Here is a 16,013-nt window from a genome sequence, read left to right on the forward strand (position 1 = left end):
AATTTCATGATTTGTATTATATGTCTGTCATTAAAAAAAATCAAGTAAACATAATTGGAATAAAAAAATCTAAATTACATGATTGGCTTATAAAATAACGTGTTATCATATTTGATAAACTATAATTAAAAAAATCAGTTGTATAAAATTTGATTGTTAATTTAGTTTTTTACAATTTTTGTTCAAATTCAAATAAGTGTTATGCGTACACTTCTATTCTAAAATTTTACATTCACTTACAACAAATCTTTCAATTTGTCTGCATGTTCAATCGTCAATTTTCTTTCCTCCATAGCAGCAGCCAAGCAATTTTCTCGAGCAACCTCTTCTATTTTTTTCCCCACTTCATTTTCATGAGCTTTGTAGGTATGCCAGTTTAATTCGGGAATATTCAATTCGGCAAGCAATTTATTGAAATGCGTGTTTCCTGTACCATTGTTCAAGCAACCTAAAATATATACGAGTTTATTAATTAACTTACAATACTTCTGTTGATACAGTCATAATTAATCTTACGTTTATTTTTGACTTATCTACTACAGCTTTCGTGTTGGTATCAAAAAGAAGCTTGTTATTTGGACCTTTGTGCTATTTGTCTGAATAAACAGTATTGACAATTTTGCAGTGACAGCATTTTATATAAAAAATTGAGCCTAATCCAAAATGCTTTTCTTCTTTGGTATCCATGAGAGACATTACGGATTTGCAGTGCTTACAAAACAATTGGCTTGCCAAAGTTTTTATGTGTATAATCCTAGGACCACCGACCACAAAATCATCATCATCATCATCAATGCAACCTCTGGCAATATTATCACTAGCTGTTTTACTGGTATTATGATCAGTTTTGAGGTTAGGTGACTCGAATTTTCCATTGCTGCTTTTTAAATTTCGTGCTATTTCTTTTTGTTGCAGTCTCCTCTTATATACTTTTTCCGTGACTCTTTTACCTTTCCAGAAGAATTTTCGCTCTTCAGACATCTTGAAGACAAGTATTTTAGTTCACAAACTCACAGCCAAAACAAGCATGCGTTTACACAATCGACGCTAGTCCGTACTATACCTACAAGAGCGAGTCTCCCCGCTCCCGATACCTATACTCACTATAGTTTATACTACCCACTCCCTCGGGCCACGCGCGACGTTGCAACATCTACCTACTCGCCGAATCAAAGGAGAGAGTGTTTGTACTTGACTAGCGTGGTGACTACGGTACTATCTTAATCTTCTTTCGCGCTAATGGTATTTTAATATTACGTAATTACACACACGGGTGAACTAGTTCAATTTAATTGATAGTACCAGTAATTGCCGCTAGGTGGCTACCGCAATATCCCCTTTTCTCGTTAGTTAAATTGTAGATAGCTATTGTGATAAGTTGCTGATATCGTGCAAGGAATTAACTTTCCATCGAGCATGGAATTATAACTTTGCATGGCTTTAACTAAACCTATGCAGCGGATCACAAAATATCCTTTAAATAAAAAGGATACAATTTTAATAGTCTCCCCTATTGGGGAGAATAACAATTTTACATCAATTTCAGAAATATTAACATTTTTGCTAGGACAACTTATTAAGTCCTAGCTGTTATTAAACCTATGTATCTTATGAAAGAGATTGCAGTTTCAAGATTTGCTTAGTTCAACGTGCTACTTCACTATGTCGATAAATAAATTCGGATCTGGTTTCAATACCGGTAAAGTGAGAAATTATTCACACAAAATTGACAATGATACGTTAAAGTTTGAAAAAAAAAGGAATGCATTTAATGCCAAGAAGAAAATAATTTCAAACTTAGAATGTGATGTTACTGATGAGACAAGTGCTGTGAATATGGCTGCTCTGTTACGTAATTCGATGACTGTACGTGATAGCTTAATGAGAGAATTGTTTGAATACAGTGAAAAGCTAACTCACTATTACCTAAAATGTAACCGCCTTGAGGAAAAAGTTAAAACTCTGCTGAAAAAACTAATGAAATTGATGAAATTGATGAAGAAATTAATGATATTAGTGAAAGAATTAATCAATTGAATGATAAAGTCGATTAAATTGAAAATAAATTGGATCGAAAAGTTGAGGCATTACGGAAAGATATATATGGTAGATTGAAAATTGTTGCAAATTATATCTCTAATGAGAATCAAAAAGAGGAAATCACGACTGCCAATGAGAAGAAAACAGAAAATTATTGGAATTATGCTCTAAAGAAACTTATATTACCGCCAGTGATTGATAAGCTAGTGTAAACATAATACGTAGTAGAATAGTCATGGGAAGTGAGGAGAAGAAACAATTGGTAGAAGAGTTACATGCCGGACGGAATTTATTTATAAATATAAAATGAAATGTTTTTACAATTAAACTTATAATTAAACAAATATACATAAAATTTATATAAATGATAAAAACTTATAATTGATCAAGAGACACGGTAGTGTCTCGACGGCAAGTACAGAAAAAAGTAGATAATGACATGTATATACGGCCGTCGAGGCACTACTCTCTTATACAGCAAGTTTGGCTGTCCTAATTTTCAAACCGATTTTTCTTTGTGAATAATCCACTATCATGATTTAAGCAAAGCTTTTCTTAAAATGGTTTTGACCGAGCTTTCATTTGAGCCCATAAACATTAAAATCGGTTCACGCAATCCAGAGATCTCATACTCTGTTAGCTATATATACAGGGTGCAACGAAACGACCGCCTTTTCTCGTAACTGGAGGTTCGGGGTGACAAACTGAGTGCACGTGTAAAATTTCATTCGAATCGTTCAAGAGGTTTAAAAGTTATTTCTATTTAGAAATCACCCTTTTTCAGTCCTTTTCGAACGACTTTAACTGCATAATGGAAAGTGGAGAAAGTGAAAAACAATTGATGAGCACCCAGCTAGAATGTAAAAATTATCCATCGCGTGCGGTAATACTTTTGCTATTTATTTCTTTAATCTGGCTATTAGATTAATTTTAAAAATAACAAAATCCTTTACATTACAATTCCAATTCAATTCAGTACAAGCATCATTGACTGATTTGATGGAAAGAGCGAGTTGACGCAATGTAAAGGAACTATCAAAAGCTAAGATATCGCGCGAGCGCAATGATAACTTAACAGACAATGCATGAGGGCATTCTCTTTCTACTAACGAAGCTAAAGGGAATGATTCAAAATCAATACATTGATGAAAGAGAAAACTAAACTCACCCATTAAATGTTCTGCAAGTTCCTTTAAATCGAAGTTTTTGAAAAAGCTTCAAACTGGCTCCTCGATGATTTCCAGAAAGCACACTATCACTGATTTTGCATTTAAACACTTGTGAATTTAAACAAATTAGGTATTAACCTACGTTTCTTCAAAACACTGGTGAATTTGACACTTTTGAACTGTTTGAAGTAGGGTGATCAAGAGTGGTCGAAACGAATGATTGATTATTCTATCTCTCTGTGTCTCTCTTTTCAGCCTACTTCAAACAGTTCAAAAAGTGTCAAATTAACCGGTGTTTTGAAGAAACGTAGGTTAACACCTAATTTGCTTAAATTCGCGAGTTCTTAAATGCAAAATCAATGAAAGTGTGCATTCTGGAAATCATCGAGGAGCCAGTTTGAAGCTTTTTCAAAAACTTCGGTGTAAAGGAACTTGGAGAACAATAATGGGTAAGTTTAATTTTTTCTATCATCAATGAATTGATTTTAAATAATTCTTTTTACCTTCGTTTGTAGAAAGAAAATGCCTTGATGTGTTTCCTATTAAATTATCAGTGCTGTCGCGTGACATCTTACCTTTGATACTTTCCTTTTCATTCTATCTTCTCCCTCTTTCCATCAATTCAGTCAATGATACTTGTATTGAATTGATTTGGAATTGTAATGAAAAGGATTTTGCTATTTTTAAAATTAATCTAATAGCCAAATTAATGAAATAAATAGCAAATGTATTATCGCGCGCGATCGATAATTTTTACATTCTAGTGCGGTGTTCGTCAATTGTTTTTCCAGTTTCTCCACTTTATTATGCACAGTTAAAGTCGTTCGAAAAGGACCGAAAAAGGGTGAGTTTTAAATAGAAATAACTTTTAAACCCCTTGAACGATTCGAACCAAATTTTACACGTGCATTTGGATGGTTACCCCGAACCTCCAGTTACGAGAAAAGGCGGTCGTTTCGTTACACCCTGTATGCCGAAGTTGAAATTCTTCTCCCTTTTCTCTGTATGTCTCGGGCTGAAGTTGGCTGCTATATTCACCTGCTATATTCAATACCGGCATAACCCTAAATTGCGATCGATTTCGATAGAACTGTCAAAATCAAAATTACTCTGTTGGGATAAAAATAGTATGATATAATTCAAAGTGTAGATAATTAAACAAACTAAAGGAATAAATACATGAAGGAGTCTGATGGAGAATCAGATAAGTAACACAACATTGTAAAATATATTAAAATTTAATATTTTGTGGTACTTTGTGGGATTTTATTTCAGGTTATAAATAAAATATTTTCCTTGTATGCACCTCTGATTTGAAGTCATACCAGTGCCAAATGCTCTAACAATTCTTGGAAATACCCTGTTATTGAAGAATGTAGATTAACGAAAATTGTAAATGAAACAGAAGGATGAGGTTGTTACGTTCACTCATAACCAACACACATAGTAGTGTTTCAACAGCAATTAACATAAACGTTTTTAAGAAAAGTAAGTACATTGTGAAAAAATTAGTTTAATTAAAGCAAAGTTATATACAAGGTATCCTTTCATAGTTTGCAATTTGATGCCAGACCAGTGCCAAATGCTATAACAATTCTTGGAAAAATGCAAGCACCAAAAAGTACTACCATAGTTAAAGAGGAATCAGTTACAGTTCCAGTGGATATTACTACTTTTTATAATAAAATAGATAATGAAGATAGTGCTGCCATGTGTTGCTGGAAAACAGAGCTTTGGTTTAATGCAACTACGAAGTACTGGTTGAGCAATGGAAACAGTAGTTTGAAATGTGATTAACTGTTGATGACTCAATGATATGTCAATTTACTAGCGAAAGAAAAAGATAAGCCAATTGTTCATTATCACATGGTAAAGTATGTGTAACTCATTCAACCGCTTAAAATGTATGTAATTAAAAATTAATTGTTTATTTATTTATTTTTTAATTCAGCTCAAGCATGTATTAAAATATAACAATTACTTTGTTGAGTCTCTCTTTCCAGATGTACTTCAAAGGTTATTGAAATACCCTGTTATTCAAAAATGCAGGTTATTGCAGATAAAACAGATAAGGATAATCTTGTTACATTCACTCATAATTAAGACACACGGTAGTGTCTCAATAGCTATAAACATAAATATTTTCATGTAAAGTAAGTACATTGTAAAAAGAATTTGTTTAATTAAAACAAAGTTATATATAGGCATTATTTCATAGTTTGCAGTTTGATGCCAACCAGTGCCAAATGCTATAACAATTCTGGGAAATACCCTGTCATTGGAGAATGCAGATTAACGAAGGTTGTAAATGAAACAGAGAAGGATGAGGTTTAAACATATGCTAAACATCCAGGTATGGAAATCAATAACAAAATTCATGTTTAAATTTTTCTTTTCTTTAAACTCATATGGATTTCAACTGTCCGATAGGTTATATCATATATAGAAACAATTTTCCAGGAGACAATAAATCTTTCTTATTACTACGATTAAAGAAAAGCAGATAAATATTTTCTAATCGTTATTTAATATTCAATTATAATATAAAAAAGTATTAAAACCATATATTTACCTACGCTTCCCCAATCAGAATAGAAAGAAATTATTATTATTACCAAAAAAATTATTCAAATTTAATTTTTTATAAGAATAACATTGATTTTTATAATATAATATGTAATATATCTTTTGGTACTTAGTGAGATTTTATTTCAGATTGATTTACAATAACATGTTTATTGTGTCATTGTGCAGGGTTAAGCTGTAATATTTAATACAAGAAGTCAGAAATGATTCCAGTTTACCATAGAAAGAGCCATAATGCAAAGTTAATGTTGAGAGTTAAACCTAAGGAAAAGGTGGAGAAATTAAAAAATTAATTTGGAAGCCAATTTTTAATAGCGAAAGGCTTGCAGGTGATTTTGGGCATAAACCCTTTGAAATATATAAGTCAATTAAATCATAATTTTAATGATAACGTCATCTAGAAATGAAACAATGAAAAGAAGTCTCATCATATTAATATTTTCCATGCAATAGAATTTACAGTGAATAACTTTGCGAAACTGAAAGCAGTATATCCACAAAAGAGTGGCTTCCATTGTATAAATTGGTGTATTTCCTAGTTTATATTAATGAAAGGAAAATATAAATGGTACTAGTGTGCTGGAGAAAGTGCCATAATTCAAAGTTAATATTGACGGTAACAGCTAAGGAAATGATGGATAAATATGAGCTAATTTATAAGAAAATCCTTGAGAGTGAAGTGCTTGCAGGTGATTTTAGGCATACAACTTTGGAATTAGAAATCACATAGTTGATGAAAATTATAATAAATTTATGTAGATGTGTAAATATGAAAAGAATTCATGATTGCAATATTTTATATGTGATCAGGCATATGGTGAATAAAATTAGGAAACTGAAAGCTGTATATTTAATAAAGAGAGGCATCCATTGTATAAATTGGTGTATTTCCTAGTTTATACTAATGAAAGGAAAATATAAATGGCACTAGTGTGCTGGAGAAAGTGCCATAATTCAAAGTTGATGTTGAGGTTAACAGCTAAAAAAGTGATGGATAAATATGAGTTAATTTATAAGAAAATTCTTGAGAGTGAAGTGCCTGCAGGTGATTTTGGGCATACAACTTTGGAATTAGAAATAACATAGTTGATGAAAATTATACTAAAATCATGTAAATGTGTAAATATGAAAGGAATTCATAATTTCAATATTTCACATGTAATAGAACATACAGTGTGTAACTTCAAGAAACTGAAAGCAGTATACCTAAAAAACATAGACTTCCATTGCATTAACTGGTATATATTTTATAGTTTATATTAATGAAAAGAATATATAAATGTCACTAGTTTACCAGGGAAAGAGCCATAATGCAAAGATGATAGTGAGAGTAACACCTAAGAAAAAAGTGGATTTAAAGGTAAATTTAGAAACAAATTTTTGAAAGCGAAAGGCTTTAATGTGATATTGGGTATATGATGTTGAAAATATAACTCAAACAGTCATTGAATCCTATGTTAAATGCCTCTAAAAGTGTAATTATGATAAGAACTCATCATTGAAATATTTTGTATTATATTTAATAGATTAATAAATTAATATCTCGAATTGAAGCTTTACATTGTGACCATGTACTATTTTAAGATAGTACCTGTTCACTAAAAAGATATATATATATATATATATATATATCTCTACCTATAGAACAAGGAGACATATTATGGTCATATTATCAGGGCCCTAAAATCAGGCCATATACGGTTGGCCAACCTATCATCCGAAATATAGTATAAAGTTCGATGATTGATAGGTCATAAAGTAGAGTAACGATCGTGGCCCATAAGTCGTATGTTAACTGGGTCTAACGAACTACGGCCTTCCGCGGCTCCCGAATATTCAAGTTGAATTTTCGGAAGAAGTCGGACCTTGGATCTGATTGGTGGTACCAATAGCTTAATCGGCTCCGCCAATTAGATTTAGCGTTACGAAAGGTTGGGGATAGGGGACCAACAGCTCGTTGCTGGTGTCTCCCGATTTTTGCGACACTCGTTATTTAGTCCTGGAGAGAATCAGACGTTATTTTGCGACACTCGTATCTTAGTCCTGAAGAGGATCAGACGTATTTTCGGCAAATCGTATTTCGGAAAAGACGTAGTGAATAACTGTGGAAGCTGCTTTGCTCTGCTCCTCGCTGCTCTGCTCTGCTCTGCTTCGACCTGCTCTGCTCAGCTCTACTCGACGCCGCTCTGCCCTGCACGACGCTGCTCCGTCCTGCTCTGCTCTGCTCTGCCCTGCTCTGCTCTGCTCTGCTCCGATCTGCTCTGCTCTGCTCATCTCTGCCCTGCTCTTCTCTGCTCTGCTCAGCTCTGCTCGACGCCGCTCTGCCCTGCTCGACGCCGCTCCGCTCTTCTCTGCTCTGCTTTATTCTGCTCAGCCGTCGTTCTCCAGCTCCAACGGAAAAGGTTAGCGGGAGTCCCAGCTCCTAGAAATCCTTATATCACGAGCAAACGTCGGAAAACGCGCTTAATAGCCATGAAATCGTCAAAAACCACGAATTACGAGTTAAAATACTCCCAAAGTGCGTGGATTGGGAATTAGGGACATAAATGAGAAATTGGAACAATAGTCTAATATCGAGAAACTTTGAGATTCGCTAGTAATTCAAGGACACAGTCGTCTTTGGGTTTTCGGATATGAAATGTACATAATTTTTATCTATAACTTACGTTAAGTCCTTTTATCGATTACCGTGTATATAATGTCGTATTAAAGGATTGTATTTTCCGAGAAATTGGTTATGCGCTTACAGTATAGTTGATGGGTCGAATTCGGGTATAAAGAGTGACCGGGATATTCGTTCAGTTTCGAATTACAGTTACGTTTCGTACAGTTCGTCGCGTTTAACCAGGGGTGCATCCCGAGGTCGAATTCTCCCCGAAAGGAGCTACCTCGTTCGATCACCTCGTGGTAATACAGTTCGTTTTCTCGTCAGAAGGAACCCCGGAGGTGAATTCTCCCAGAAAGAGCTACTCCGTTCGGTTCTCTTCGCGAGAGTATAGTTTCGTTTAGTTAAAAGGTCGCAGGAGAAACACCTGCCTTGGGTAGGCCTTTATTTGATTAGTTGGTTGTTTAGTAAAGAAATTCGTTGGATTGATCCCGAGCACTCCGGAAAACCGTTTTCTACGCCATTCCGAGTTATAGTTTTGTAGAATACGAATAACGATCTATGCGCTATGAAGTCTGACAAATACAGCAATGTCTTTTTTTGGAAATATAGACACTTTATTATCGAATATAGTATGTAGTGATTTGACCCGAACTGCCAAATCCTTTTGCATTTCACGTTTCAGGAACTCACCCACTCTCCGCTTCCGCAATCCTACTCTTATATTCACTGAGCTAGTTGGCATTTTAGTTTGACGAATACAGTATTTTGCAGTCACTACAGTACAGTGGTTCTTTCGGGAACCTGGCGCCCAACTTTCGTTTTAGAGTTTGATTAATTTATCATTTACGAATATCTTAGGGTCAGCCAAAATTTTTGTAGTTTAGCAACATTATGGAACGATGAGAACATTGGAAAATGTTTTATTAGATTCAATTAGTTAAAACAATTTTTAGTTTTAATTCCTATATTCTTACAAAACGTTATAAGATCCCACAAAAAACAAGCTTTGCTTGTAAAAAAAGGACGGCAAGTACATAAGTCGTATCTAGTATGATTAATATATAGTAATATAAAATATTTTAATTAAAAAAAGATAGTGAAATCCAAATGTTAGGCAAGTATAAATTTTTTCCATGGCAAAAAATTGAAATTTAGAAAAAAGTAAATAGTAATACAAAAATTACTTGCCGGGCCCGTAATATTCATGTGTAAGTTGCTATCTTGCAATATAAGCATTGCTTCTCGTAAGTTAAAAATGTGGCTATTTAATACGATTGCATACAACGGGCCTGGCAAGTAATTTTTGTATTACTATTTACTTTTTTCCAAATTTCAATTTTCGCCATGGAAAAAATTTATACTTGCCTAACATTTGGATTTCACTATTTTTTTTAATTAAAATATTTTATAGTACTATATATTAATCATACTAGATACGACTTATGTACTTGCCGTCCTTTTTTTACAAGCAAAGCTTGTTTTTTGTGGGTCGGATATACAAATATATAAAAAATGAAGGAAATATACATCAATTTATACAAATATATAAAATTAAAAGTTTTACAATTAAACTAATAATTAAACTTATATCAATATATATATATACAGATGTATAAGCATTAATTTTGTTAGCACTTTATGTGGTTAATAAAAATATATTACATATGTGCTTCTGTTTAATTAAACAATGGAATAAATTCATTAGACGATATTAGAATTAAACGCTGACAAAGATGAATTTTCTTGACAATTTGCAAACCATATCTTTATATACAATTAACCGACCATCCTGTGAATGCACATATAAAACCTATGTAGAATAATTTAAGGAATAGAGATGGTCACTTGTAACTAAAAAAAATTGTGGAAAATATTTTCTTGCCAAATTTTTGTAAATGTTTCATACTATTTAAATTTATAATGATCGTATAAAATATACGTTCAATGCAACACTAAACATACAGCGTTGTACACCAAATACTGGAGAGTGCCTCTTCATATATGTCACTGTAGTCGACTTTGCATTTTAACGGTGGTCTGTAAATAGTTGTAATTTTTAGTGAAAATTGTTGTTAAAGTCATTGTGCAAAGTCTTGATAATTTACTTACTATAGAATTATGTATTAATTTTTTAGAAAGAATATCAGTGATGAGATTATAATCTTTTGTTATAATTGACTATTCTGGCCTTTCTGCAATTGTTTCCTGCTTCATATTAAATAATTTGCATTAGGGTATTCTTAATGACAGTGTCTGATTATTAATAATGAGTATATGTCCATGTGCTTAAGAAATTAATCGCATAGTACTCAATATTTCTGTGCATTCCTTCAAGTCTGCTATTAACATACGTTTGAGGTAGGTATCCTGTCATTTTCCAACTAATTAGGTGATTATTACAAAAATATTGTGTAACTAGAATACAATATTTGTAAATTTAAAGATGTGGTATACAACATAATATTTAGACAAAGATCTTACTATGATGAGAAGCAGCTTTTGGCTTAACGTTGAACAATAATCTCAATAGTGTGCTTTTCACACCATTTACAAAATCCCATCATGCACACAGTAACTATTAATTAAAGATGAAATTATTCTGTGCACTCAAACTTATTTATCAGAGATTCAGCTCCTTCGCAGCTTCTGAACAGTCCTTTCTCTGTCAGTAGTTTGTCACTACTTGTATTTACCATACCTGCATCGAAAAACTACATTTAATAATTAGACTGCTTAAAATCATAGGAATATTGAATAATATGCGAAATCATTTACCTTAATACAAACTAGCTTGTACTGCTTGATACATTTACCTCATAATTTTAAGATTTGTATCGAGGACACATATGAGGCATAATAAATAACTTGTTTGCCCGCAGTCATGGCAATTTTGTCTTGGAATTCTTTGCTTCTTTTTAAACGAAGAGAGAGAGAGAGATCACTTTCATATTTAACATGTCAATTATACAATAATATCTGATCCAAATGTTGTTCTACGTTTGCCTCCTTTTTAAATATTTCGAAGGATAACGACAAATTTACCAGCAGCCTGCAACAAATATTTTACACAAAGCATCGTTTTCTTAACATTACAAAAATTTTAATTTATTTAAATAATTATTACTGACCTGACATTTATTGCTATCACAAAACAATAATAACCTGTAATCTGACAGTTCGGAACAACGTTGCCGGATTGTGAATATTAATTAAAATATGCCCCGCCAGAGGCGCTAATAGGATGCGCAAACTTTAGCAATTTTCATGTGATTGTGTAGAGGAGGGTACACCTGACCAAAAAATTTTTAGGCCAAATGTCCGGTTACCCAAGCGACAACTATCGGTAATTAGCGATACCGACAATCATCGCTGGGAAGTTACAGAATCCTAGCACTGATTTAAAAGAATTCATGGAAATTCACACACATAACCAAATGCATTGCAACGTTGCCAGATCCTCAGTTTTAGACATTGGCCGTGTTTCGTTATTGACTGTGAGTACTGAAAATCTATAGTTTATGTCACGCAAACTATAGATTACTAGTACTCACAGTCAATAACGGAACACGGCCATTCAGACGATTTAATCAATAATCTATAATACCGGCTTTTGACCAACGTGAAGTTAGTGTTTTTTGGCGAAAATATCATTTGGTCATTTTGGCCCATTGTAAAGTGGAGAGCAGCATTCCCAACAAGAAAAAAAATACACCTGAAAAAGGTCAATTTGAGTTGGCACCTCTGCGAAGTTGTTACGCTGTAAGTTCTGCTTGCTGATTACGGTTGACCAGAGTTGCCAGAAATGAGCTTTTTTGCAACAGAAACAGTTGAACAGGGATGACAAACACACAAAGCCGTAAGCCCCTATGAGTGTGAAGTGGCTACTGCGCCAGTCAAGAGGAGAAGGTAGGGGTTACTCACACTTCTTAGGCCATATCAGTGTGATCAGCATTCTGCTGAACACTGCTGAGGAGTAGTGAAATTGAGTGAAGCCAGATCTTGCCTCTCTGTGTATACCTTAAATGCTGCATTTACCCAAAAAGTCGAAGCAAATAAAAATCCTTTTCCTAAATTAGTTTTTAATTATTATAAAATGCTTATATGTAGCCATTAATTTAGTAGATTTGGTAATAAATGCAACAAATGCGTTCTTTTAATAATAAATAAGCAGTTGAGGTACAGTAAACTTAATGTTTTTATATTAACCAGCTAACAAATGCATTTTATTATTTATTATTTAGTCCAATAAGTTAATGGTTATTAAAAAAAAAATTCCGTGTGTAATGAAAAAAAATTAAAAAATTTTAAACTTCGCTAAGACTTGAACACAAGCCCGCCGTGTGACAAACGGCAACCTTAGGCTGGGGCCACACTATGCGTTTTAACCGGACCGGTAAAAACGATTGCGTTTTCACCGGAAAGCATTCATAAGTCACATTGCCCCTGTTAAACCGCATTAACTCAGTTTTCTACCACCCGTCAGTGAAACCACTGTTCAAGTCCTTTCTCAATTATGTCTCATAATTTAAAGATGATTTGTATTATGGAAGCAGAAGGTTTACTCCATGTACCGGTGGAATGAAAACACTGGGTTCACCCCATTAATATTAAATTAGGATCCCGGTTTCAAATTTTTTACCAGAATATTCGTAAATATGACAAAAAGTTTTTCAAATATTACCGAATGTCCAAAACTTCATTTGACGAATTGCTGCAAGTAATTAAACTACAAATACAAAAGCAGAATACATCGTTTAGAAATGCAATAAGTGTAGAAGAAAGGTTGACTATAACCCTGCGGTAAGTTTATACATATATTTTATCATGCAAAAAGTAAAAGCTACATAAACTATATAATGATAATAAATTTAAACATTAATAATTAGGAAATAAAGAAGTATAATTAGTGCTGTGAAGGGAACTCATATATAATTTGTTGGTTTGAATATTGACTGTGCGTGGTAAGTGATGGACTACAGGTAGGAGATGGTGATGGTGCAGAAGATGTTGTTGATGTAGATGGTGAAAACATAGGTGGTTGTACTGCTATAGGAGGATGGAACATTTGTGGATAACTATTTTGGGGATAAGGCAAATTGTGATGATAAGACGGAGTCGGGTAATTTGTAGGGAAATTTGTTTGTTTTTGCTGCTGAATTTGTTCAAAAAACTGTATGGTCATTATTTTAAACCTAGATTTTTCTAAATCTGTTAATTTTTTGTATTCTGGTAGAAGAGACAAAAGAAAATATTTATCAGCATCTTCTTCTTTTTTAGATTCATCGTTCCATTTTTGTAATAATAAGTTTTGGAAGGGAGTAAGCTTAGGTTCCTTAGCTTTTTTTGTAGACATTGGGGCTTTAAATTGTTCAGTTGATGCTTCACTCCCTTCCAAAATATGTTTTTCATCTTCGTCATCACAATCTTCTACACTTCCCAATATGTTTCCAGAAGTAGTTCTTCTATCCGTCGTGTTATTAAGAAAGGCGAGAGCATCGTCATAAACGTATTTTCTTTTCTTTGATGCAGGATCGCCGCTTTTTCCCTTATTGAGGCTTTTTAAATAATTATCGCGAATATGACGCCATTTATTTTTCATTTCTTTAACTGAAAAATATTAAACATTTTCAAATTAAAATGCAGTGAAAAAATACAAGAAAATGAGCATTAGAAGAATAGTTATTAAATGAACAACGAGTGTAGTTTGCAGACAAATATAATGCGATTTATCATTTTTAATTCAGTTAACAAAAGGCTCTTCAAGATAACTAAGGGTTCTGTTATTGCTTTTCTTATCCAAACATGTAAAGTTATAAGGCAGAACATATATACTTGAATCAAACTAAAATTAAATTAATATTAACAACTAGTCTTCTTTTTAAAGATATTTAGTAGTATGTATTTCATATATGTTTATATGACTACACTTGTTAATTTACCCTAAATTCTAAAGTCAATGGGTCTATAATCCCTGAGTTTTTACTGATTATATAATATTTTTTTAATCACAGGTATCTGTCGACTGGTTGTAGCTTCTCAAGTCTTCGATTTGAGTTTTTTATTGGAAAATCAACTATTGCAAAAATTATTCGCGAATCATGTATGGCAATTTGGTCCTGTTTAAAAGAAAATGAAATGCCAGAACCATCAACAGAAATCTGGTTAAATATCGCAAATAAATTTTATGAAAAGACGGACTTTCCGAATTGCTTCGGCGCAGTGGATGGAAAACATATAAGATGCATCAATCCAATCAAAGGAGAGTCTAATTATTTTAATTATAAAAAATATTTTTCAATTGTGCTGATGGCAGTTGCAGATGCGAATTTGAACTTTATTGCAATTGATGTTGGGGCATATGGCAAAGAAGGTGACTCTGCTATATTCCGTAACTGTCCACTGGGTAAAAAATTGTACTCTGGTAATTTAAATTTACCTCCACCACGCTGTTTGCCAAAAACAACTGAAAACCCTCAACCTTTCGTGGTAGTAGGCGATGAGGCATTTAAATTATCAACAAATCTCTTAAGGCCATATCCAGCACGCAATTTAAACTCTATGAAAAGAGTATATAATTATAGACTTTCGAGATGTAGACGCACCGTAGAGTGTGCCTTTGGAATTTTAGCAAACAAATGGCGAGTTTTACATACATCTATTTTGGTTCAACCAGATTTTGTTGATGAAATAGTAAAAGCTTGCTGTATCTTAAATAATTTTGTACGTAAAAGAGATGGTATAAATTTCGAAGATACTGAAACTTGCGATTTGGACAATATAAATGAGTTTGGGAATGCCCCACGTGGTAATGGACTAACAGTGCGTGATTATTTTGCTAATTATTTCATGACGGCAGGATCAGTACCTTATCAGAGATCTTATATGTATTGAAATTAAATTCTTATTATTGTGATAGGATCTTTCTTTAATTGCTTGAATTATTGTAATATGTTAAAAAATATAATTAAGTATTATATTATATTATCGGGTTTATTTATATTTGTATCATTTATACCACACATTATATTTGTCTTCTAATAATTAAAAATATTTTTACCTGTACGCAATTATTTCACTTTCACCATTTCTTACGAACCTTTCAAAATTTAATATTATTTGAAAAATAACCTAACACTGAAAGCTTCGCAGTGAAAAATTAAAAATCAAATTTATACTGAAGTATTAAATGCTTACTACATACCTTTCTCATCTTTAATTGTGTCATCGAGATCTTCCCATTCTGCATACATAATTGCCCCTATTTGATGCCAATCTTTTTCACGGCAATTTTTATCGGAATATTCTTTAGAATTTTTGTCCCACAAAGATGGTTTTTCGTTAATTGACACAATGAATTTATCAGTATCGAACATTTTTAGGCTTCGATAATGAGTTAATAAAATATACATATTCTGCTCAAGAACTAGAGTTCTCGTTGAAGTTCCTATTGACTATGCGTGCTCAAACGCTCCTGTTGAAACGGATAGTGTGTCTGTTTACATAAAGTTACGTGTACACGTCCGTTCGTTCCGGTCGTCCGATCGTCCCGTTTGCCGCAGCATGATGCGACAGCTTGCGGCGAGTGCGGCACGACCGGATCAGTGTGGCCC

At 33.1% G+C, this 16,013-nt stretch overlaps 1 protein-coding gene across 1 annotated transcript; it reads left to right on the plus strand.

Moving 5' to 3' along the window:
* The first annotated feature begins 14,505 nt into the window (after positions 1–14,505).
* LOC136783021 (uncharacterized) lies at positions 14,506–15,294 on the plus strand. The gene has a single exon (XM_066742815.1). It carries the CDS (start codon positions 14,506–14,508, stop codon positions 15,292–15,294), a length of 789 nt encoding a protein of 262 aa, XP_066598912.1.
* The last annotated feature ends 719 nt before the right edge of the window (positions 15,295–16,013 follow it).

The sequence above is a fragment of the Prorops nasuta genome, unplaced genomic scaffold (genome assembly GCF_024137725.1).
Source record: "Prorops nasuta isolate Cenicafe-Biocafe unplaced genomic scaffold, Cenicafe_Pnas_1.2 PNAS00031, whole genome shotgun sequence".
Lineage (NCBI taxonomy): Eukaryota > Metazoa > Arthropoda > Insecta > Hymenoptera > Bethylidae > Prorops > Prorops nasuta.